Genomic DNA, 26,384 nt, shown 5'->3' with positions numbered 1-26,384 from the left:
TCCTCGCTGAACTTCTGGAGTGAGTTTGCTGCACTGAAAGTAAAGGGGCCAAATAATTTTGCAAGCACCACTTTTCAGTTTTTAATTTGCTAAAAAAGTTTAAAATATCCAATAGATTTTGTTCCACTTCACAATTGTGTCCCACTTGTTGGTGATTCTTCACAAAAAATTAAAATTTTATATCTTTATGTTTGAAGCCTGAAATGTGGCAAAAGGTTGAAAAGTTCAAGGGGGCCGAATACTTTCGCAAGGCACTGTATTAACATTTTCCATTGTGAATTAATTTGAGTTTTTTTGTATAATATAAGGATTTAAAAAAAATAAGATTGGAAAAATTGTGAAAAAGCAACAAAAGGGAAACAGACAGATGGGTTGATAAACTAAAGGCAAATAGACTGTGCACATTGCAAAGTGCAGTTGCAATCAGCAGTTGATCCCAAGCTTAGTAAATGAGGCTTCACTTTGCATAGAGCACCCAGTCACGTTCAAGGAAAATATTTTGCTTGCACATGATTGGATGATGGAAGTCAGCAGAGCTTCTGTTTATTTACTCTGGAGCAACTGCACTTTGCAAAGTGCACAGTCTATTTGCCTTTAGTAAATCAACCCCAGAGTGTCAGCCACCAGAAAAGATATCTTTTATAGTGGAAAAAAGGAGTTATTCTACAAATAGATGATGTATAGTCCTACATGGTTTCCCTGTTTTGAAGAAAAACATTGAAAAAAAAAAAAAACAATGTTTATCACATAATCCTACACAATCATACAATAAAAAAAAGACATTTAGTGCTAATTTAAAGATTTTTATTTATTTTTTAAAGTTGGTAAATCCCATGATAGTAAAGCTGGACATCCTGTTATGCAAAGGGAATATGAGTCACATCATAAAACAAAATAGTCATCATTGTGTTTTCAGGTGCTCAACTTAAAACACAATTTTAGTTTTCCAATTTCCAGTTTCCAGTTTACACTTACCTAATCATTTTATCATTTCTACAGCTACACAATTAAAGTTGGGCAACTATATAACTTTTATTTTTTTGCATAACCATAGTGCTCAAGTAATCCTTTCATATATATTCATTATTATTTTTATTATTTACGATTTATATAGCGCCAACAGTTTACACGGTGCTTTACAATGTAGAAGGGGGGGGGGGGGCAGCACAATTACAGTACAATGCAGAAGGGACAGGAGGGCCCTGCTCTTAGAGCTTACATTCTAAAGGGAGGAGGTGGTGGTACAAAAGGTAATAGATGTGGGGAATGATTTGATGGGGTTGTTAGGTGGGTGTGGGATAGGCTTCCCTGAATAAGTGAGTTTTCAGAGATCTCCTAAAGGTGGACAGGTTAGGGGCTGATCGGATATACTGGGGCAGGGAATTCCAGAGGACAGGAGAGGCTCTGGAGAAGTCCCGAAGATGAGTACGAGAGGAGGTAACAAGGGAGCTAGAGAGCAGGAGGTCCTGGGAGGAGCGGAGGGGACAATTTGGGCGATATCTGCAGATGAGGTTGGTGTCATAGCTGGGGGTGATGTTGTGGATGGCCTTGTATGTTGTGGTTAGCATTTTGAATTTTATACGGTGGGGTAGGGGAAGCCAGTGAAGGGATTAGCAGAGAGGGGCAGCAGTCACAGGTAGATTAGTGAGGTGTATTAGTCTAGCAGCAGCATTCATAATAGACTGAAGGGGGATAGCCTGCGTAAGGGTAGAGAGTTGCAGTAGTCAAGGCGGGAAATAATCAAGGAGTGAATAAGTTACTTTGTGATGTCATTAGTTAGGAAGGGTCGAATTCTGGGGATGTTGCGGCGGTTAAGTCGGCAGGATTTAGCCAGTGATTAGGATGTGGGGGCTGAAGGAGAGGTCAGAGTCAAGTATGACACCCAGCACCCTGGCATGTGTGGAGGGACCAATGGTTGTGCTGTTGATCTTAATGGTAAAGTCATGGGGGGGATCGGGAAGGAGGAAACATTACAAACTCAGTTTTAGAAAGACTGAGTTTGACAAAGTGAGGTGTCATCGGCATAGAGGTGGTATTGGAAGCCATGGGAGGTTATCAACTGGCCAGGGAAGAGGTATAGAGTGAGAATAGGAGGGGCCCAAGGACAGGTAGGAGGAGAACCAGGATAAAGCAGAATCACAGAGGCCAAGGGAGTGTAGTTTGCTGAGGAGGAGCAGGTGGTCAACTGTGTCGAAGGTAGCAGAGAGGTCTAATGCTGTGTACACACGAGCGAAACGTCTCACAGAAAAAGTCCGATGGGAGCTTTTCATCGTATATTCCAATCGTGTGTTTCTGACGGACCTAGAAATAGAACATGTTCTAAATTTTTCCGACTGAATCAATTCCTATTGGGAAAACTACTTGTCTGTATGCTGTTCCGACATACCAAAAATGGCGCATGCTCTGAAGCAAGTACGAGAAGTAAGCTATTGGCTACTGGCTATTGAACTTCCTTTTTCTTGTCCCGTCGTACATGTTGTACGTCACCACGTTCTTGACGGTCGGACTTTGGTGTGATTGTGTGTACGCAAGACAGTTTCAGTGGAATTCCGTCAGAACTCCGTCTAAAAAACCTTTTGAGTTTATTCCGACGGGAAAACCGGTCGTGTGTACAGGGCATAAGAGTATGAGTATGGAGTAATGGCCATTTGTTTTAGCAGTTAGTAGGTTATTGGTGAGTTTTAGTAGCGCAGTTTCAGTAGAATGTTGTGAACGGAAACAGCCGGACTGTAGGGGGTCGAGAAGGTTGTTGTCCGTGAGGTAGCGACTCATTCGGTCATGGACAAGGCGTTTGATGAGCTTGGAGGCAAATGGAAGCAGGGAGATGGGTGTAAAGTTATTGAAACAGGTGGGGTCTAGTGAGGGTTTTTACATATAGGGGTAACCAGTGCATGTTTGAGCAGGGAAGGGAAGGTGTCGGAGGAGAGGGAGAGGTTGAACATGTGGGTTAGGGAGTTTAGGATAGAGTGGGAAGGTGGTCGCAGTATGTGTGAGGGGACAGGCGGTGAGGTGGGCCATGGAGAGGAGTTTCTAAATATAAATGTCATAGAAATGTACAGTTTTCTCAGCTTGCTGGCTAATGATTTTAAACTCTAAAAAATCCTGAATGAACCAAGATATACTAAAATGATAGACCCAATAAATAATATAGTGCTAAGTATCAGTCAATATTAAATTGTGAATACAAAAATGAATATAAATTTTCCAGCGTGCTGGTTAATAAATTAATATAAAAAATTAATATAAAAATAAGGGTGAGAATAGAAATAGGAATAAAAAAAATATATATAGATGTGAATTACACAATAAATGAATTAGATGTCTAAAATAAATGGATGAATAATTGATGCTATGTTTACTAAACTCAATCTATAATCAACAGTGAAATTCTAAAAAATACTAAAAAATACTCAATGTGCCTGTGACTGTGGTGATGGCGTAACCAAGAGCTTTGGTATACAAATTCAATCAAATGACCATAAAGCAAAAACCAAAAAATTCAAATTTGTACAATTGTGAACACAAGTGAAAAATGAAATATGAAAAGTGCAACAAATATATACACACTGTGTTAGGTTTCAAAAAATTCCCAATTATAGATATGAAAATTGGGAAAAAATACAAGAAAAAAATAGAGATTTAGTCCATAATATAAAATATAAAAAATATAAAAAAATATAAGAAATAGAGATTTAGTCCATAATATAAAAAATAAAAAATAAATAATGTGAAAAAATCTTGCAGCGACAAATCAGATGTGAAAGTCTAATAGGGTAAAAATTGAAAAATAAATAAAAATGAAAATTAGATAGTGAAAAAAGATTTTCTATGTGTAGAAGAGGAATGGAGGGAGTAACTTCGCTTATCCGTTCGTGTTTATGAATTTTGCTCTCACCAGAAATACGACCCCGTCCGGGGTGGATCAGCCTCCACAGTATAAGCCACTGTGTCGCTTCTTGGGCTGTCTTTGCTGGAATGCTGGGGAGATCCCTCGTTCCTCCGTGGGGATGTTGTACCTCGTATTACATATGGTAAAAAAGAGGACTTTCCATGGTATAGTATGTTTGCAACTCAGTTTATTTGTAACAACTTAAAAGTACTCACATTTAGTACGATAAAACACGTATTGTAAAAAGCGTTCGAAACTTCCGCTCGGCTAGCACGCCGTTTGCACTGAAGGTGTACGTATCTGGCCATGCCCTACGCGTTTCGTCATTCAGACGTCATCTGGAGCGGCCATCTTCATACACCTTTCCACTTATATAGGGTGTAGTTACCAATCGCGCATGCGCGGAAACTAGCCGCCATGTTTGCTAAGGGAATCCCCATTGTTAAGCCTATTTCATGCCGGCTATGTAGGGAATGTATTATTGTACCTGCTATTAATCAGATGTAAATAGACGCACCGAGATGGGTGGAAGAAAACGAAAGAGAGGAAAGAGAGGAGGTCACAAGAAAAAGAAGGAGAGAACACTAGGGAAAAGGCATCTATAATCTTAGCCAGGCCACCTTCAATGAGGACGAATTAAAAATATTAGATTTAGGCCTAAAATTTGCCCCAGATAAGAACCTGGATAAGTTCGAGACCTTCATAGACCTACAAAAGTTCATAAGAAAATTAAATATTAAGAAATTTTATGCGAATAAGAATTTTAAAAGTACCGATAAGGAAGAAACACAATATAAACATTCCCAACTAAGAAACAATTCGGTTTTTAACCCTATCCAACAACAGAATGAAGGCATCAAAGTTTTTAAAAAAATGGTAGAAAAGGATATCAGAGAACTAATAATTAAACCTTCAAAGAGAAAGGGGATTTGGAAGACCATTAAACAACTAGAAAAGAAAAAAGACATAGTCATCAGACCAGCAAACAAGGGAGGAGGATTGGTAATATTGGACAAAATCGCATATGAGGAAGAAATGACTAAGCTCCTTAGTATCCCAGACACTTACAAACAATTGAAGAAAAACCCAAAAGAAGAAAATAACAAAAAACTAACAGATTACGTCAACAAGGGTCTAAATAAAGGGATACTCCATAAGAAGGAAGCGAAATATTTAATACCCAGGGCACCGAAAATTCCAGTGATATATTATGCACCAAAAATCCATAAAAATCAAACACAGCCCCCAGGAAGACCCATAGTGAGCGGTATAGACTCTTTATTTTCAAGATTGGGTGCTTATGTAGATGGATTTCTACAACCACTGGTAATGGAAGGCAAGTCATATTTGAAGGACAGTAGGCAGCTTTTAAAGGAACTCCAGGATATCAACATAGAAGATAATGATATATTAGTAACAATCGACGTAAACTCTCTTTATACAAACATCAAGCAGAAAGATGGATTAAATGGAGTAAAATGGGCCCTTCACAACAGATCTAAATTGAAACAAGAACAAATTGAGTATATACTTGAGGGATTAGAACTGGCTATGTCCCACAATCATTTCTGGTATAAAGGCAAGCATTATGTTAAGACCAAAGGAGTAGCCATGGGGGCCAAATACGCACCCAGTGTAGCTAACCTCTTCCTGGATCATTGGGAGGAAGAACAAATATATGGAGTCACTAGAAAAAATATCAAGATGTACAAAAGGTACATAGATGACATTTTAATTATCTGGGGTGGCACTCACCTGGAATTACAGCAATTTTTAGATGAGATAAACCAGAATATTTACGACATCGCGTTCACAGGAAGTTGGGACAATCAGAGTATAGACTATCTGGATCTACAGATTTTCAAAATGGAGGGATCCTTGGGCACCAGAACCTTTTTTAAAACCACGGACAGGAATGGATACATCCCTACCTCAAGCTGCCACCATCCAAGGTGGATTGGCAATATACCCAGAGGACAATTTGTAAGATTGTATAGGAATTGTACAAAAAAAGAAGACTTTGATAAACAGGCCGAAGTCATCATCAATAGGTTCATAAACAAAGGATACAAAGAAGCCCAGCTGAGGGCTCTTAAAGAAAATGTAATAAAAATGGATAGGAAGCAACTGTTGGATAGTAAAATAAACACTAAGAATACCAGAAATATGGAAACCGCCTTCCTGACAGGTTTTAATAGGCAACACAAAGAAATAGAAATGATTATCAAAAAACGGTGGCCTATTCTGAAAACAGATGATGTATTAAAACAAATCCTGCCCAACAATCCCTCTTTCATATACAAGAAAGCTCCCAACTTAAGAAATAGATTGGTGAAAAACACAATTGATCCCCCACGACAAACTAAAATTGCCGAACACCTCAAAGGTTTTTTCAAATGTGGCCATTGCCTTCCCTGCCGTAAAAGTAAAAAGACCAGTAGAAAAATAACTAAATTTACCTCAACTACCAATGGGAGAGAATTCAACATCAAGGAACTTATTTCATGCAAGAGTACGCATGTTACGTACATTATAGAATGTCCTTGTCATAAACAATACGTGGGTAGAACCACAAGAGAATTACACGTAAGAATTAAAAAACATATTAAGAACATTAAGAAAGGATACGATAAACATAGTGTCTCACGTCATTTCAGAGACTTTCATAACCAAGATCCTAAACAAATGATTTTTTATGCAATTGACAAAATCAAAGGACATTGGAGGGGAGAAGATATGACCAAGAAAATTTCTCAAAATGAAACCAGATGGATTTTCAACATGGAGACTATGCAACCTGCCGGAATGAATATAGATCTGGATCTTAACTGCTTTTTAACCAATTTTAAATTTTAAATTATTTATTTTTTAACCATTTTTTAATACATTTTCTCAGGGTCGAATGTAATACAATCAACAAAGCCTGGAACACCAATATATAGCAGGGGAATAAACAATAAGATTGCACCTAGAAACTTATATTCTAATATCCTAATGTCCCAACACTTTAATTCTATTTCTCCTACCCAACGTGATAATAATAAAAAAATCAAAAAATAATAAAAGATAAATACTAATAATCCTATCCCATTCTACCATTTTAGTGCCTTCTTTTCATATACTTTTTTATGTATTTTTATACATTTTTATACATGTTTATGTCCTCCATTTTAGGTATATATTTTTTATATAACTCAACTTTATGTATATATGTGAATTTATATATATATATATATATATATATATATATATACATGCACAATCTGGGTATATTTCTTACATTTTTTACACATTTTTCTCTATTTTCCCTTTTTACACATATTTTATCTTCATTCCAACTGAGACCGAATGTTATTCATTCCCCTTTCCCTATCCTACCCCTTGGGTAACATACCACACATTGGAATTAAATTCCAAATAGCCAATGTCTTAAGAATTTAAGTAGCTACTTGCACATCAGAGACGTCGTTCAGTGTAATTTTAATTTTAATTGTAATTTTTAGTTAACTGTTTCCATCTTTATACTTTATGATAAAGCATATACACACTTTTAGTATTCCAGTATTCCCTTTTCCCTTTTATAGATTCTCATAGATACTGTTTTACAGATACTGTGTATTGATTGGAATTTCTATGCTGATATCGATTTAGGGGTATGTATTAAGGATGTCATAGTATATATTCCACTTATACAGGAGGAGTGCCCAATCTGCGTCTATTTACATCTGATTAATAGCAGGTACAATAATACATTCCCTACATAGCCGGCATGAAATAGGCTTAACAATGGGGATTCCCTTAGCAAACATGGTGGCTAGTTTCCGCGCATGCGCGATTGGTAACTACACCCTATATAAGTGGAAAGGTGTATGAAGATGGCCGCTCCAGATGACGCCTGAATGACGAAACGCGTAGGGCGTGGCCAGATACGTACACCTTCAGTGCAAACGGCGTGCTAGCCGAGCGGAAGTTCCAAACGCTTTTTACAATACGTGTTTTATCGTACTAAATGTGAGTACTTTTAAGTTGTTACAAATAAACTGAGTTGCAAACATACTATACCATGGAAAGTCCTCTTTTTTACCATATGTAATACGAGGTACAACATCCCCACGGAGGAACGAGGGATCTCCCCAGCATTCCAGCAAAGACAGCCCAAGAAGCGACACAGTGGCTTATACTGTGGAGGCTGATCCACCCCAGACGGGGTCGTATTTCTGGTGAGAGCAAAATTCATAAACACGAACGGATAAGCGAAGTTACTCCCTCCATTCCTCTTCTACACATAGAAAATCTTTTTTCAGTATCTAATTTTCATTTTTATTTATTTTTCAATTTTTACCCTATTAGACTTTCACATCTGATTTGTCGCTGCAAGATTTTTTCACATTATTTATTTTTTATTTTTTATATTATGGACTAAATCTCTATTTCTTATATTTTTTTATATTTTTTATATTTTATATTATGGACTAAATCTCTATTTTTTCTTGTATTTTTTCCCAATTTTCATATCTATAATTGGGAATTTTTTGAAACCTAACACAGTGTGTATATATTTGTTGCACTTTTCATATTTCATTTTTCACTTGTGTTCACAATTGTACAAATTTGAATTTTTTGGTTTTTGCTTTATGGTCATTTGATTGAATTTGTATACCAAAGCTCTTTGTTACGCCATCACCACAGTCACAGGCACATTGAGTATTTTTTAGTATTTTTTAGAATTTCACTGTTGATTATAGATTGAGTTTAGTAAACATAGCATCAATTATTCATCCATTTATTTTAGACATCTAATTCATTTATTGTGTAATTCACATCTATATATATATATTTTTTATTCCTATTCCTATTCTCACCCTTATTTTTATATTAATTTTTTATATTAATTTATTAACCAGCACGCTGGAAAATTTATATTCATTTTTGTATTCACAATTTAATATTGACTGATACTTAGCACTATATTATTTATTGGGTCTATCATTTTAGTATATCTTGGTTCATTCAGGATTTTTTAGAGTTTAAAATCATTAGCCAGCAAGCTGAAAAATCTGTACATTTCTAAGACATTTATATTTAGTGAGTTCAAAAAGGTATAGCGCCATATCTATTTTCTCTACCTCACCTTTCTTACTGTTCCATCCATTAGGACGGAAACAAAATAGAGGCTGCTCTTACCTACATTATATTATATTATATATACTCTCTGTTTAACAAATCCCATAGCGTGCCCTATCCTTTTATTTTTATTTTTATTTTCATGGAGAGGAGTTTATCATCTTCATCGGTGGTAACTGGGCAGAAGGAGGAGAGTATTGAGTGTGATGCTGGACCTGATATGTTGGGTAGGGGAGGAAGTTGAATGCTGGATATTACCTTGAAAATGGTGTCGATTTTGCTTTTGAAATGATTGGCAATCTGTTGAGCGGTAAGCAAGTTGGTTGGTGGGAGCAGTAGGGGATGAAGTAAGGAATTAAGGGTAGAAAAGAGTTGACAAGGTTTGGATGAGAGGGTTTTGATGAGAGTGTTGTAGTGGGTTTGTTTAGCAGTGTGGAGACAGGAGTTGTATTTGAGAAGGGCAGATTTGTAGAGGGTAAAATCCTGCAGGGATTTAGATTTGCGCCATGGTCGCTCAAGAGCACGGCTGCATCTCTTGAGACTTCTGGTGTTGTCTGTTTGCCAGGGTTGTGGCGGAGGGGGTCTGGTTCTGCATGTAGAAAGAGGAGCTAGTACGTCTAGGGAGGATGACAGTGTGTTGTTGTAGATGGAAGTGGTTAGGTCTGGGCAGGACACTGTTGTAATTTTGTCGTAAAGGCCATCAGTTGCAGAATGAAGAAGGGAAGGGTTGAGGTTGCGAAGGTTTCTGCGAGTAGTGGTTTGTGGGTTGGCAGCATGGGAGGTAGGAGACAAGGAGAGTGTGAAACAGATAAGGTTGTGATCAAACAGAGGAAAGGGGGTGTTAGAGAGGTTGCAGGGAGTGCAGCGATGGGAGAATATGAGGTTGAGAGTATTGCCGCCGGAGTGAGTGGTGGTTTGTGTCCATTGTGTTAGGTTAACCACTTCCCGACCGCCGCACGCCATTGTACGTCGGCAGAATGGCACGGGCAGGCATATTGGCGTACAGGTATGTCCAGTTTTAAATGCCACCCTGCCATCGTGTGCGCACCGGTCGGGACCCCCGTTAGTCTGGTCGAGGATCCCGCGGTTTCGATCGCCGTGGGCATACCTGCGATCGTCTCACGGGGCGGCTGAACGAGGAGATGCCATTGTAAACAGGATCTCCCCATTCTGCCTAGCAAAAAGTGACGCTGATCTCTGCTCCATGTGATTGGAGCAAAGATCAGTGTTCACTAAAACACAGCCCAGCCCCCCACAATTAGTAACACGCCCCTAGGAACACTTAACCCCTACACTGCCACCCCCCTGGTTAACCCCTTCACTGCCAGTGTCATTTACACAGGAATCACTGCATTTGTATAGCAGTGATTGCTGTATAAATAACAATGGTCCCAAAAATGTGTCAAAAATGTCCGATGTGTCCGCCATAATGTCGCAGTCACAATAAAAATTGCTGATCGCCACCATTACTAGTAAAAAAAAATTATTTATAAAAATGCCATAAAACTATCCCCTATTTTGTAAACATTATAACTTATGCGCAAACCAATCAATAGTCGCTTATTCCGATTTTTTACCAAAAATCTGTAGAAGAATACGTATCGGCCTAAACTGAGGGAAAACATTTTTTTTAATATATTTTTGGGGGATATTTATTATAACAAAAAGTAAAAAATAATGCGTTTTTTTTTTTCAAAATTGTCGCTCTATTTTTGTTTATAGAGCAAAAAATTAAAACCGCAGGGGTGATCAAATACCACCAAAAGAAAGCTAAATTTGTGGTAAAAAAAGGACGTCAATTTTGTTTGGGAGCCACGTTGCACGACCGCGCAATTGTCAGTTAAAGCAACGCAGTGCCGAATCGCAAAAAGTGGTCTGGTCTTAAGCCAGCAAAATGGTCCGGTCTGAAAGTGGTTAAAAGAGGAGGTTAGGTTGAGCAGTTGAGAAGTGGTTGCAGTATTAACATTGATTGGAATGTTAAAGTCATCTAGGATGATGGCAGGTACTTCAGAGGAGAGAAAGTAGGGTAGCCATCCAGAGAAGTCATCCAGAAAGCATGACACTGGTCCAGGAGTCCGATAAATGACTGTGACCCTCAGACAAGCTGGAGAGAAAAGACGAACGCAGTGCACTTCGAAAGAGCAGGGGGAAAGAGAGGGAGGTGTGGGAAGAACCTGGAAGGTGCATTGTGGGGAGAGGAGAAGTCCGACACCACCTGCTTTTCTTCCACTGGGTCTGGTGGAGTAAGTCCAGGGTAGGCCACTGTGGAACAGGGCAGCTGGAGAGGTAGTGTCAAATTCCTGGAGCCAGGTTTTGGTAATAGCAAATAGATTAAGGGATTTGGAGAGGAAAAGGTAATTCCAGAGGGCACATAAAAGAGGGGGGCTGACTTGTGGAATCAGGGGATTTGGGATGAGAAGGTGGGAGTTACGACTACTGTTGCAGGAGGTAGATAGCCAATTTTGGGAGTGGGAATTGGGTGTGGGAGGGCCGGTGTTTGGTGCAATGTCCCCAGACATTAAGCATATTAGGAGGGTAAGGGTGGTAAGGCATGAGTGGGATTTATAGGAGGGCAGTGTAGTATAAGTGGTGATACTGTGTAGGCTTAGAATGAGTAGGAGGTGATAAGTGCAGTAATATTGAGTAGGCAGAAGAGAGGGAGATATGTACAGGTTTGGGGCTGGAGAGGGGGGGGGGGGGAGGTGTCAAGACATGAGGGTTTGAGGAGAGAGGGCGTTATAGCAAAGATTAGTGTGAGCATGTTGAAGGGTGGGGTGACCGGAATAGAAGGAAGGCTGAGGAAAGTTAGAGGATGAAGGGGAACTTCGTGTAAAATAGGTGTGGAACACTAATGTCTGTACTTACTTTTTTGTAGCAGTGCCTTAGTCAAAGTGCCCGTGTACAAGTGCCAAACACTTGTAGCCGGAGTGACACTTTGCGCTAGGAGTGGCCAGCCCAAACCCTCGCCAGCCGTCCCAAGAAATGAACTACATTTATACAGAGATGGTGTGGGGGGAACATTCACGATTATTCAATTAGGAGCTGATAAAACCAGGCTAATGGGTGGGTGGGGGTTTACAACTGGCCTGGGCAGAGTGCAATGCAAGAGCGGGCAGCAGGATAAGGCTCGGTTCACACAGGGGCGGCACGACTTGCAGCGCCGCGACCTGTACACGATCAGCGGCGACTTGCAAAACGACTTCTGTATAGAAGTCAATGCAAGTCGCCTGAAGTAGTACAGGAACCTTTTTTCTAAGTCGGAGCGACTTGAGTCGCTCCTATTAGAACGGTTCCATTGTACAGAACGGAGCGCGACTTGTCAGGCGGCTAAGTCGCCTGGACAAGTCGCCCCTGTGTTAACCCGAGCCTAAGCTTAAATGTTTGATCTTGTCCAAGGCAACATAATACAAAATAAGTGACACTTCAAAAATAAACAAACAAGCAGATTTAAATTCTTAATAAGGCAGAATTAGAGTTCAGGCAATGTAGTCCAGTGTATAAGAGAAGAGTGGAGTCTGTGCAGTTACCAGAGGGTATGAAGAGTCAGGTGGGAAATCACATATATTAAAAGTTTATTTTGAAAACAATGATTTTAATATTTTAAAAAATAAAATAAAAAGATGAAAAAATTACCCCCCCCCCCCCCAAAAAAAATGATAGTTTCCCTTTAAAGCAACCAATTAAAAATCTAACACTGATTTTCAAACCAGTGCTATCAGCAAGAAAGATTCAAGTTGCCTAGGATAACCCAGTCCTTGTTATCAAACGAATGGAGCTCAAAGTAATTTATTTCAACGTACAGTATATATTCCTACATATTGTAATAACGTGAACCCTTCGTCATCTTTTGGCACCGTTTATTTGAGTGTATGCATAACAAAAACAGGTTTTTTTATTTTTTTTTTTGCTTTTTTGGATGTAGTATGGATGGTGTAGAATACCTATAGGGTTAATTTTTGCTGTCTGTGTCCTTCTGGGGAGATTTCTTTTCGCTTTCTGCCTAGAAAATGCAACAGGACGTGAGAGAAAATCTTCCAAAGTGAGGGGGATTCATTTTTAGAAATCCATCACTTTAAAATATAAGGTCATACATAATTCCCATTGGAAAATCCAATTGTGTGTATGAGGCTTAATCTCCCTGGCGGTACGATTATTTCCGATTTTAGGTGCTGAAAGCGGTACCATTATTTTGCATGGAAATTTGGCGTTTTAGATTGTAGGCCTGTAATTATTAGAAATAACTCACTTAAATCTGTCCAAACCAGAGTCTAGTAGACATCCCGGGTATGATAAAGTTTAAAAAATGAAATCATAAATTATAATATAATAAATAAATATAAAGAATTATACCAAATAATAATATATTAATAATAATAATAATAATTATTATTCAATAATGTAATCAAATCAAAAACACTGAAATTTGCTCAGTTGCAGAATTGTCACTGTCATTACTTTTCAGTATTTGATGACGGATCTCCCCACAAATCGCTATCGCTCAATTCTGCGAGTGATTCTAATTTATTATCGCTGTTTTCTAGCTGGTCTAAAACCACTTTTGCTGTAAAGGGACAGTTTTGGTTGCTATGGACAATCTCCAGTTTCCAGGCATAAAGAACAGTTTTTATAATATAAAACTACATGCAGGACACTGGGCAGAACACTAGGGACAAAAGGAATGTGAAATAATTACATACAGCAATGCATTATACTGTATGTAATGTGTGTGTTTTACTTTTTGAATTTGGTGCCATTCTCTGTCCCCGTGTGTCGCAACGCTCGCAGGGAACGGAGCCCGGTGATGTGATAGATCGAGCGAAAGACGAGCCGCTCACACAGCGGGGGGACATCGCTAGATCCAGGGGAGAAGGCAAGTAAACTCATCCTGGATCCAGCTATGTGGTCCTGAGTCTGGCTCGGGGGGTTACCGCTAATGGTACTGAATTTTCATCCCCGAGCCAGACTCGGGAATACCGCCAGGGGGGTTAAAGCTTCAGACACACGCTTAGATTTTCAGACAACCGAATGTCCGTTTTTTTTATGGCATGAGAGTGAAGAGGTTACTCACAATAGGAGAATTCTTGTATGACAGAATACGTCAGAAGTGACGTACTGTGTTTTGCTATGAGGATACAATGGGGGAGTTTTACTAAAACTGGTGCAGCTGTACATAGTAACCAATCAGCTTCTAGGTTTTATTGGCAAGGCTTAATTGAACACGTTGAAGTTAGAAGCTGATTGGTTATTATGCATAGCTGCACCAGATTCTGTGTGCACCAGTTTTAGTAAATGTTCCCCCATGTCTCCGCGGGGAGGATTCCTCCATCCATCTCAAATGTGTGGATGGAGCAATTTGTTATTTTTTGTTGTTGTTGCTCAACACACTGGCAGAACAGAAAAAAGTTCCATCTATGGCCAGCTTTACTCTTCCCTACTCTATTCAAAAAAGTTTACGTTACATACAGTTTAGTCATTATACATGCTGAATGAAGCAAAATGCTGACAGTTTAACGGTGTGACTCACTTTCAGATATATGGAGGCCATGACTTGTCCTCCCCAAGACTGGCTCAACTGTGTGCACCTCGAAGTCCAGGAAACCCCCTGCAAGTATCCAGCACAGGCAATGTGGCCACTATCCGGTTTAAGACTGACGCTTCTGGGAATGGCAAAGGTTTTAATGCAACATGGCATGAAATTCCTGGAGGTATGTGAAGTTATATTGTTATTGCATCAGTGAAAACACACACATGGTGGTATGCCATTAGAAATGACAATGGGTCCCCTGTATCAATGTGTCTGAGTATGTATTGCTAATGGCAGTTAGTCTAAGGCCGCGTACACACGCGCGGACTGTTCGCCCAACTTTGTCCATCCAACAGTTTCGGCAAACAGTCCGCTCAAAATTAGCATGGACGGACATGGCCACACACGACGAACGAACAGTTTGCTGAAACCGTGCGCGATGACGTGAACGGCACGTACGACGGGACGAAAAATACGACGTCCTATACACTGCATTATAGCTTTCGGCGTGAAAATCCTTTCTGAGCATGCGCGCAACTTTGTTTGACGAACAAGCCTACACACGAGCGGGCTGTTCGCTGAAACAAGGTTTCAGCGGACAGTTTTTCGGAAATTCCGAAAAACCTTGTCCGTCCAACTGTCCGCTGAAACTGTCCGCTGAAAGCCCACACACGAGCGGACTGTCCGCCCAAACACTGTTCAGCGGACAAAGTTGGGCGAACAGTCCGCCCGTGTGTACGCGGCCTGATTCTCCATTTACAGTATAGATGAGTAAAGAGAATTTAATTGATTGATGTGAAGCAACCCGGACAGTTCTTCCCTCAGATACTTTCATTAGAGAGACCCAGTTTTGTCTTGTTTTATCAAGCTCTTTATGTTGTGGAATAAACCAACCTAATGGGGCCTTTATGGAGATTTGGAATCAACTGCCATGATGAGACACTGCTAAAGAATCCAATCTCATGTCACTGGACCCCAGCAGAGCCGCGGAGTATAGGAATAAATGAAAAGTCATATGTGACATTTAAAAAGTAAAAAATAAATAAATAAATAAAAAAATGTAAAAAAAAATGTAAACAGCATCTTGCCTTGTAACAACGCAAGGCACCACTACTACACGTGCTACTATAGACACCAGCTCATGCGTTAAAACTGGTTGGTTTAACTCTAAGGCTGGTGTGTATAGGCCCCTAAAGGGAATGAAAATTGTTACAGTTAATATTATTATAGATAGAGGTAAAAATACTGTTTTTAAAGAGGCGGAGTGCCTGGCTCTTATGTTTACCTGTCTATTCATAGCTGACCTGTTTACACAATGGGGTTGATTTATGAAACTGGAGAGTGCAAAATCTGGTGCAGCTGTGCATAGAAGCCAATCAGCTTCCAGTTTTTTGTTTGTCAAAGCTTAATTGAACAAGCTGAAGTTAGAAGCTGATTGGCCACCAGATTTAGCATTCTCCAGTTTTAGTAAATCAACTCCAATGAGTCTGAGAGCAAACACATAGAAAACACATAATACTCTATGAATCGGGGGTTCACCCTGTATTAATTGCTTTTTTTGTTAAAAAATAATATATAAATACTGTATATACAGTATATATATTTATAGATAAATATTTATAGATAAAGAAAACAAATGTATATCTAAATCACTTTCTTTCTATTGTCCTTACTACTTTTGAAGATATACTTCATTGATTGAGACAGGCCGGCATGGAAAGTAAAAAAGCAGTATTTGTTTTTCTTCCTCTCTTTTATGACAGTTATGGTTTTCTCCATTCTCAGAGACAGTTCCACTCCCAGAAACCTAATTTCTTGTACAATTTGCTCTTTGCCTTTCCAAATAGTCTGCACGGGACTCAAGCTACAATTTCAGGAATTACCTGCAATATGGGTTGTATCCCCCTTAAGACAACCATACATGATTTAAATTCTCTGGTTGAGCAGGGACTGGCTGAATTTTGATCCATGTATCAGCAGGCTGATTGTACAGAAGTCCATCCTCCAATGAACTTCTGTACAACCACCCTGTTGCAGTGGTGGTTGGTGTTGTTTTCTTTTGGGGGGACGGCAAACAGCAACCCCCCCCCCCCCCCCCCCGGAGGACAGCCGGGACATCAATCAAAGCCCTGCACTTACCCCATCTAGAAAGCGGCCAGGCGGGCAGTGGGTCCGGGAGCTTTCTTCCACCTCCTGTGGTGTGGATCATGGCAACTTCCGCCGTGCATCCCCCTCCTGCTTCTCCTTCAGGTCCAATAGGATCGCCTGACCTTTCAGCCAATCGGGAAACAGGTATCAGACCAGCGCTTCCTGATTGGCGGAGAGGAGAGTCAGTGTTAGAAAAACAAATATTAATTTGCTTCTCTAACACACCTGGGTGGGCTCCGAGCGCAGAGTCCACCCGATTTTGATGCCTATTAGAGCCTATGGTTCTAATCAGATGCTTCAAAAAACACCCCCACCTCTGTAATTCATGCGCCTGGCGTCCTGAAAGGGGCCGGATGCATAAGTAGGGGGTGGCCGCGGCGGCCTTGGATAGAGTCATGCCATGCATGACTCTATCTATTAATCATATAGGGGGTGGTGAGGATACAGGGGGCAGCACCCGTGCGTCCTTAATGGACAGGCCAACCCTGCCCTGTTGTTTTTTTTCCTGTCCAATCAGTGCCCCCGGCAATAGCAGGTACCACTAATTAGTGTATTCTGATGGCATGGAAGTCAGAATACAACTCAGCAGGAGTGATTCCCTCATCCACCTCAAATGTGTGGATGGGGGAATTGGGTCAGTTTGTTTTTTTCAACCTGCTGGTTGAACAAAAAAAAGACTAATGTATAAAAAGCCTTAGACTGCACAGGTGGTTATTATGAAGGCAGATCCTTTCACTTAACAGTCATTGAGGCCTCATGAACACTGGACGTTAAAATAACATTATACTGTAAAAACGTCAGTAGCATTGCAGTGAGTTTTTCAACTTCTTTCAAATGTTTTAAACGTTTTTGCAATAGTGTTTTTTAGTGTTTATTAGCCTTTTTTAGCGTTTTCCCGTGTTAACGTTTTTTAGCGTTTTTTTTTTTTGAAGAAAAAATGATTTTTTTTTCAATGGATCAAAAACATTAAAAAACGCTGGTGAGCACTGATTTTGAGTGTTTATCAACGGTTCTCAGAGTTTATCAGCATTAGAGCGTTTTTATAGCTGAAAAACGTCTCTCAGAACCCACTAGTTTTGGGGGTTTTTTTACTGCTCAAAAACGCCACTGCCCAAAACTGCTGATAACAACCTATGTGTGCATGGACACATAGGATATCATGGAGAGTTTGATGACTGTACAAAAAACCGTCTAGAGCCAAAAACAGCTGCTGTAAAAACATCAAAAAACCGCCCAGTGTGCATGAGGCCTTAGAGAAGGAGAAGGTGAAAGGCGGCATCAGTAGCTTCAGGGAAAGGTAAGAATTTGCAAGAATGTTTGCTAAAGTGATTGCAATGTATACCATTCACCTGCCAAATACATCTAGAATCAATATAATGTGCCCAATGAAGCTTACAGTATGGATTTAACAAAGAAACTGCTTTAATTGTCTGTAGGCTGTGGTGGAGTAGTCCAAGCCCCAAATGGTGAGATCCATTCTCCAAATTATCCAAGACCTTATGGCGACCACACAGAATGTTCCTGGCTGATAAGAGTTGACCCTGGACACCGCGTCTTACTCAACTTTACCGACTTTGAAATAGAAAGTCATGACTCATGTAGCCTTGACAATGTCACCGTAAGTTTTACTGAATTAAGTCTTAAATTTCCATTTTATGTGCACTTTATTTTTCGTGTCTTCATCAAGGAGATCTTACTGTCCTCCAGATACAAGAAAAAGAGAGTGTAAGGCTGGCTATAGACAGGGCCGTCTTTTAAGGCAGGGCAAAAGGGGCAGCTGCCCTGGGCCCTGTCATTGTTGTGGGAACCAAAGCAGCTGCCTCATACTTGCCAACTATCCCAGTTTACATTCCCTTGAAGTTTTAGTCCTGTGCTGTGTCCTGACATCTCAGTGTGAAGTGCTGCTACTAATGCTGCCCAGCTCTGCCCTATTGTTGTGTACAGATGACTCACCTGCAGACCTGTGTTTACATGTAAATACTGGCATTCATATGTAAATAGCAGTGACATGCATATGTAAATAGATGAGGCCAACGGCATTGAAATGTAAATAAAGGCAGCATTCATAGGTATATCATGCCCCCCTGCAGTGAGGAGAAGATGTGCTGTAACCTATAGCAACCCGTGAGCAGTATTACTGTACAGTAATCTCTAGCAGCCAATCAACAAGCAGAAATGTGCTGTAACCTCTAGCAACTAATCTTAAGGAGTGCTGTAACCTCTAGCAACCAGTCAGTAAGCAGTAATGATATGCTGTAACCTCTGGCAACCAATCGCAATCGCTGCCTGATATGATTCAGTAAACTGATTTTAAGTCTAGCTGCTATTTATTGTATGTTTCAGAGAAGGTAGAGAGCGAAATTGCATGGGGGGAGGGGGGCCCTAAGAAAATTTTTGCCCAGGGTCCAATCAATATTAAAGACAGCCCTGGCTATAGATGAGTCATTATTTCATTCAACTAGGTGGTTGAACAGAAAAAAAAATGTCCCGTTTCCCCATCCACACACTTGATGTGAATGGAGGAATCACCCCACTGCACTATTGTATTCTGACAGTGAGGAGACTTCCCAGCCGTTACAATAAACTGATCAGTGCTGCTGGCTATAGCTGACTGAGTGGCTAAAATCCAACAGGGGGGAGTTACAGAAACCGATCCATAGATCAACTTCGGTAAACCACCCTGCCCATACATGGATCCACACCTGGCCAGTCATTTTATTGAGAGCGCAATACACTCCACTCGCTTTATAAAATGGGTAAGCTCAATGACCCACTGTGTTGTAGATGTGGTAGAGCACAAGGAGATCTCCTTTATTTCCTCTGGTGTTATCCGAAATTACACTGGTACTAAGCTGAGGTGTTGTCCACCCTCAACAGAGTCTTCCAGACTAAAGAACCTCTTTACCTAAAATGCTGTTTGTCAGGCATTCTAGGGGATGAGATCCTGGAGGAAATGACGAGTGTGGTCTTTACAAGAGCCTTATTTCAGGCTTTCAAATTAATACTGATGTTATGGAAATCCTCCAAACTACCCTCCCTTAAGTCTTGGATGATTTACATGGAAGATACTCTCCTTCTTGAACACTACATACAGTATATGAACACAGGGACCGTTTGGGCAAGTTCGAGAAACTGTGAGCACCGTGGCTTGATACGCCAGGTCTGAGTCCTAGGGGGCTCATACAAATGACACTATTACAATGGCCAGATGTGTAACTCTACTATAATGTTCAGGAATATGATTGTTGATTATGGCTGGGTTTTGACTGAGGACTATACATGGGGGGGGGACGACGATGACCATATGTTTAATTTTCTGATGTTTGATCTGTGGGCTGTATTACATGCTACTTAATCTCTGTACACTGGAGTGTTTCCTTGTGTTTCATAGAACTTCCAAAAAAACTTGACCGATCCCTGCTGAACTGGCCAAATTTCGATCGATGTATGGCCAGCTTAAATCTTCCCAAAATTAGGATGAATCTCAACTTTGACCTCTAGCAGTATACCCTTCCTATAGGCAAACTTGGCACCCCAGATGTTTTGGAACTACAATTCCCATGATGCTCATGCACTCTGCAGTGTAGTTGAGCATCATGGGAAATGTAGTTCCAACACATCTGGGGTGCCAAGGTTCCCCATCACTGCTATAGGCAGATGAAGCAATAAATATTCATGTATTGTGAGTATATATTAACTGTTTGTCTGGAGCTCCACTTTAAGGCTTTGACCATTTTGGCTACTGTTCTACCAAGACAAGGAACATCCAGTCCTAGCTGGCTAACCAGCCGAATAACAAAGAGCAATGGGCTGCAGAGAACTGACATTTTGTGACCTGTCCTGTCAAACACAACAAATCTCTAAACAATAATGAGTGTTTCCCTCTGCTTGTGTTAAAATTAGGAGGCGTGGATAATAAAGACATGCCAGACTGAAATTTCATTAATCACCAAATCTTTGATATGAGACACCATTAAAAAGGTCTGGACAATGGCTCCTTTGAAGAGTCCCAGTCATTCAGCGGCTTGAAGACACGCAGAGAGAATAGAGAATGTGCTGTGGCTTGTCAGAATTCAATATAGTATTGTCTTACATAAGAAGAGGCATATTATTATGTGCGGGTCACAAAGAATGTGCTATGCTGTGTACAGTATGTCAAAAATGTTACCCATAGAGGTCTCTTCTGCGAGAAGTAAATGTGTGTCCAGAGCATGGAAATCTCAATATAGGGCGTATGTCAACCATAAATAACCAAAACAGTTGGGGGCCGCCCTAAGGATGTAAGAAGACCAAGGCAAAATGTTTCCAGCATCCCATGACATCTTATTATTGATAAATCTGTATAACATAATGTATTGCCCAGTATAACACGAAAGCTTCATCTAATATTTTAATGTATCATTATGATACTGGAATCAGTGATTGAAAGTCTATGAGGCTCTCAACCAGACAAGCACGCCTCACACCATTATATTCTACCCACCATGCTTCACAGTTCGGATGAGTAGTAAATAGAGTACAGCTGTGACATGCTCTCATTCTTAGCGTAAACTCACATTTACAAATGATATCTTATAATACAGCCATTCAGACAGTCTAATGTCTATAAGATACCTGCAGACACCACTGGTGGAGGGAACCAGAGAAGTCATACAAAGTAGAACACCATGTTGAATTGCTATTGTGTATTTTCCTTTATGTATGTATGTGTAGCAACCTACTAGGTAGGTGCTAGAAAAGAGTATAGTTTTTGGGTCTTTCTGTTTACCAGGAAGACTGCCAGGTAAATTTAGATGCTCTCTGCCTACCAGGGAGCAGGGATCTATTAGTAAGGTCTTCTCATGGTGCTCAGATGCTGCTCATGTTGTCTGAATGTTTCACACTGGTCCAATAGAGGGGCATATTGGACAGTGGAAGGAAACTTGACAAATGAAAGCATAGGCATAGTTACTGCCCTGGTGATTGGCCGAGGAAAGTGCCTCAGTGCATGGTGGGTAACTGCATAGCTCCCAACTGTCCCTGATTTTGAGGGACTGTCCCTGATTTGGAGCAATGTCTCTCTGTCCCTCTTTCCTCCTCATTTGTCCCTCATTTTGGTCTGATCTATATAGTTATATATAAAATGCACTTTTTATCTTTCAAAACATGTTTCCCAGTGCTAAACCTTTCATCCAAATTATAAATTGCTGCATTAGTAAATTTTATAAGCCAATATAAAAGAATAGTAGTGGTAAAAAAGTCCCTTGTGGATTTCATTAACCTTTTTTTGGGGTTAATTCTCCTTTAAGTGGGTGTGGCAGGGGGCGTGTCCTATGCCTACATACATTTGTTAGTAGGTGTCCTTTATTCCCATCTCAAAATGTTGGGAGGTATGTGACTGTATATATGCCAAGGGCACATGTGCTCAAGGTCTTCGGCTGGGGAGCGGGGTCCCGGAGGGAGGGGGCATCTGCCCCTTCTCTGTAGAAGCAGCCATGCGGCTTCGGGGGGTTGACCTGAGGGCCTGAATCTGAGTAAAGTTGGACCCCAGATGTCCTGCAGAGCTGAATGGAAGGGAGACACGCCAGGACTACAGTGAGTACAGATCTGTGTCATGGGATCTGTCCTGTGAGGACCACCCCTTCAGCTAGAAGAGTCAATGGATGGGTGTCAGTCAACGGGGATGCTGGCGATTGTCCTGAAGATAAACAGTTTCACCAAGTCTTCTGCCAGAGCAAGCCAAGGACTTGTTCTGTACATGCAAGTGTTGTATGGTATGACAGAATGTCTGTTACCACAATTAAAGTGGTTGTAAACCCTTTACAACCACTTTAACCTATAGGTAAGCCTAGATTAAGGCTTACCTGTAGGTGCAAGAAATATCTCCTAAACCTAAAAGGTTTAGGAGATATTTGCAGAAATAACTGCAGCGATGTCTACAGCACATGCACCGTAGACATCGGGCGCAGGCGCACTGAGCATGCCGCTTCTAATGGCGATCATGCCATTAGTGGCGTCACCAGCGCGCATGCGCAGGAGTGACATCATCGCAGCTCCAGCCAGTCACAGCACTGGAGCCACGATACCCAGAAGTCACTCCGGGATAGATGGCGGTGTTGGAGGAGGCGAACGGGGGGTAGCTTCGGGGGCTTCAATCTCAGGTAAGTTATTCATAATGAGCTAGTATGCTATGTTGTCTCCTCATGCCTTGTTGTAACCCTTAAAATTCTGACACCCTGCACCCCAGCTGCGTTCACTGCAAGTGATTGCAGGACAGTTACAGTGCAGCCCAGTTCACTTTAATGGGTTGCATTCTGTGGCAGTACCACCTGCCAAATGCAACATGATGTTTCATTTTTCTGAGGCCATGACGCTTTGCATGTGTTCAGCCTTGGGCAGCTGCATTTCTGTGCGCAGGTGGGCAGTCAAACTACAACTATACCACCTGTTTTTACCACCCCCAGGCCGCCCATGTGAACGAGCCATTACAGTGTAACCCTAATACCCATATACACCTGTGGCATCTATGAAGTCCCCAAACATCTTAGCTGAAAATAACTTCCACTTTAAATTGAGAATGTGAATTGAACCCAAGAAGGTGAATTCAATTCAGCAGAATAGAATATCTAAGAGCTCATTTGCATATGCATTTTTAACTGCTGTGTTTTCATTGATCATGATGCATTAATGTGCAATGCACATTAATGAACATTTTGCTGACACATCAGGCAAGAATATATACACTATACTACCAAAAGTATTGGGACATCTGCCTTTACACACACATGAACTTTAATGACGTCCCAGTCTTAGTCCTGTAGGGTTCGATATTGAGTTGGCCCACCCTTTGCAGCTGTAACAGCTTCAACTCTTTTGGGAAGCGCTCCAGACGACGTCCAATGACGAAACGTGTAGGGCGTGGCCTAACGTACACACTCTCTCTCACAAGGCGGCGGCGGTGGTTTGTGATGCTTACGAACGATTTTTATTCTGTGTTTATGTGAGTAGCCATCTGTTTACATACAATAAAGGCGCTAATTTTAAAAACAATATTGCACTATGGATGTTCTATATCTTTTTTATAAAAACGAGGAAACGGGGAATTAAATACCAACCGGACCAGCTCCACACAGCGACACATGGGCTTACACTGTGAATGCAAGTTAACCCCTGCAGGGGCAGGGGAGCTGGTGAGTGCGGCAATTTGCTTTAGGCGCGGAAAAACGCACCGGTTGAGATTCAGAACACACCAGGTACTGGGCACAAGTCACCTCTATTTGAACTTTTGCAAAAATCCTTTAACCAAAACTCCATTTTGCACGAAAGTCATTTTGAACATTTTTGTTTTGCTTTGTGTTTTCAGTTTTTTGCATCTTGTGATTTTCAAAGAAATTTTTTAAATGTGTATATATATTCTTTGGCTTTGAAATGGTTGTTGGAAGAAGATGATTTAAAATGTATAGGCTGTAAATGCACGTATCTTGCACTATAGCACGCAAGCACCTTTTTTTTTTTTTTGCACATTTTTTTTTTTTTTGCACTTTTTTGCACAGTTATCAATTTTATTAATTTTCAAATGTTTCCTTTACATTTTTAGTATTTTGAATTGTGATCTAACATATTAGAACATGCATCACTAGCACTTTAAGATAATATTTTAGTATGCGATTTCTTGCATAGCCATAGGAGAGCGCCATAACTATCACCTTGATATTCTTTTGGGAAGGCTGTCCACAAGGTTTAGGAGTGTGTCTATGGTAATGTTTGACTATTCTAGAAGTGAATTTGTGAGGTCAGGCATTGATGTTGGATGAGAAGGCCTGGCTCGCAGTCTCCGCTCAAATTCATCCCAAAGGTGTTCTATAAGTTTGAGATTAGTACTGTGCATAGGTGTGCACAGCCTGTTGCATTAGGATGTGCACCCCAAAGCTCAAACACACATGGCTTTATCTGAAACCTCAATTGCACAGGGCAGTGAATGGGTGAGAAGTGCTCTGTGCTTAGCTGCTTCCTGTTCATTCACAAGCAGGAGCATAAACAGTTTGATATGCTTCAGTTATAAATAAACACATTGAGCAAGTATGTTCACTGTGTTTATTTAGAAATGGAAGGAGCTGGTAAATTACATATTTACTAGCCCCTTCCCCCACTCTCCATCCTGAAAGATCCCCCGCAGCAACCGAGGGAGAGGAGAGAAGCCAGCAGCACTATGGGGTGGGGGGCCAACACAGGGGAAACCCAGACAGCAGGGGGACATCGGCACTGCACGTAGTGATTAGGGTGTGCCCAAGCACACCTGGCACACCCCCTGCGCACGCCTATGAATCTGTGATGGAAATTATGTCTTCTATATATTTGTCCTTTCTCAGCAGCTTCCAGTTGTGTGTCTATGTCAGGAAACATAGTGGTCTCATCTGTAGTCTTGGTGAATGTGATCGTCATATATTATCAATGTATTCCAGATGTTATATAGTATGGATGGTCAGGGAAATCTGTGTGAGAGTTCCGCTTTCTTTATTGTGGGAGATTTCCAGCCCCTTGCTTATCTTTATTTGTTTTAAGAGCGCTGACATTTCCTGCGGGACCCTCTCCCCTCCTAATTCCCTCTATGAATAATACATCATATGGCCACCATACACAAAGAAACACATGAACATCATGACTCATTATCATTTTATACTATTGTAACATTTTTATTTCCTTTATTATTCTGTATTTTTAGCAATAATAACAACATCAACAGTGTATCATTTTGTTTCTACATCATGGTGTCTATTTGCATTGCCATTCTTCCAGCAAATCTTTATGGACATTTATCCTATGAAAATTGGGCAAAAACACATTTTCTTTAGGCTAAAGCCTCGTACACACGATCATACTTTTGGCCAACAAAACTGTGGACTTTTGTCCGAAGGGCGTTGGCCCAAACTTGTCTTGCATACAAACAGCAAGGAATTGTTGGCCAACAAATACGAATGTACTGACGTACTACATTGTTTTTTAGCTCTTTAGTGCCAACCTTTGGGCTCCTTCTGCTAATTTTGTGTTGGTAGAAGTTTGGTGAGTGTTGATTTGTGCTTTTCATTTCGTAGTTTTCAATTTGCATTTTTCATTTCGCACTTTTCATTTTCACGCTTTTCATTTTCGTGCTTTTCATTTTGAATTTTCATTTTTCAGTTAGTTTCTGAATGGCTGTTCGTCAACCAGCCATGTTGCAGAATCAGAGGAGATAATGTGTTATTTATTATTGGCCTTGGAGTTATTGTTTTGACGCAAGTTCAGTGCAGGAACAGGAGGAGGAGGATTTGTTGGACCATTGGTTGCTTTGTTAATCGTGACGAATTATGTCATATGCCTTTGCTGCGGGAGCTCCAGGAGAATAATCCAGATGATTTTCGGAATTATCTCCGGATGACGGACACCTGCTTTCACCAACTCTTGGCATTGTTGACCCCCTATATTAAGAAGCAAGACACATGCATGAGGCTTTTATTACATTTTTTGGTTGAATAATGATTTGATTTGGTATATTTTCTATATTTTTGTATGCTTAGAATGCACTTTTTGGTTGAGTTCTATTGGCAGATAGCATGTCTAATTGTATTTGTTTTCTTTTTTTAATGCACAATAAAAAATAAATGTGGAGAATAATACTTGGCTATAGACATGTGCAGAGTAAAATATTTCGTTTCGGAATTTCGTTTTCGTCCGAAAACTTAA

General features: G+C 40.5%; 1 protein-coding gene across 2 annotated transcripts in view; it reads left to right on the top strand.

Annotated features, from left to right (window-relative positions):
• Window positions 1-26,384, top strand: part of CUBN (cubilin) — a 359,740-nt gene that overhangs the window by 172,245 nt on the left and 161,111 nt on the right. For both annotated transcript variants that reach the window (XM_077490895.1, XM_077490894.1), the window contains exons 30-31: window positions 14,544-14,718; window positions 18,122-18,303. In XM_077490895.1, the coding sequence (XP_077347021.1) occupies window positions 14,544-14,718; window positions 18,122-18,303 (357 nt within the window). The remainder of the gene's footprint in view (window positions 1-14,543; window positions 14,719-18,121; window positions 18,304-26,384) is intronic.

The sequence above is a fragment of the Lithobates pipiens genome, unplaced genomic scaffold (assembly GCF_037356315.1).
Source record: "Lithobates pipiens isolate NorthernLeopardFrog02 unplaced genomic scaffold, aLitPip1_a1.2 Scaffold_19, whole genome shotgun sequence".
In the NCBI taxonomy this organism is placed as follows: domain Eukaryota; kingdom Metazoa; phylum Chordata; class Amphibia; order Anura; family Ranidae; genus Lithobates; species Lithobates pipiens.
This window is presented reverse-complemented; position numbering and strand designations above follow the sequence as displayed.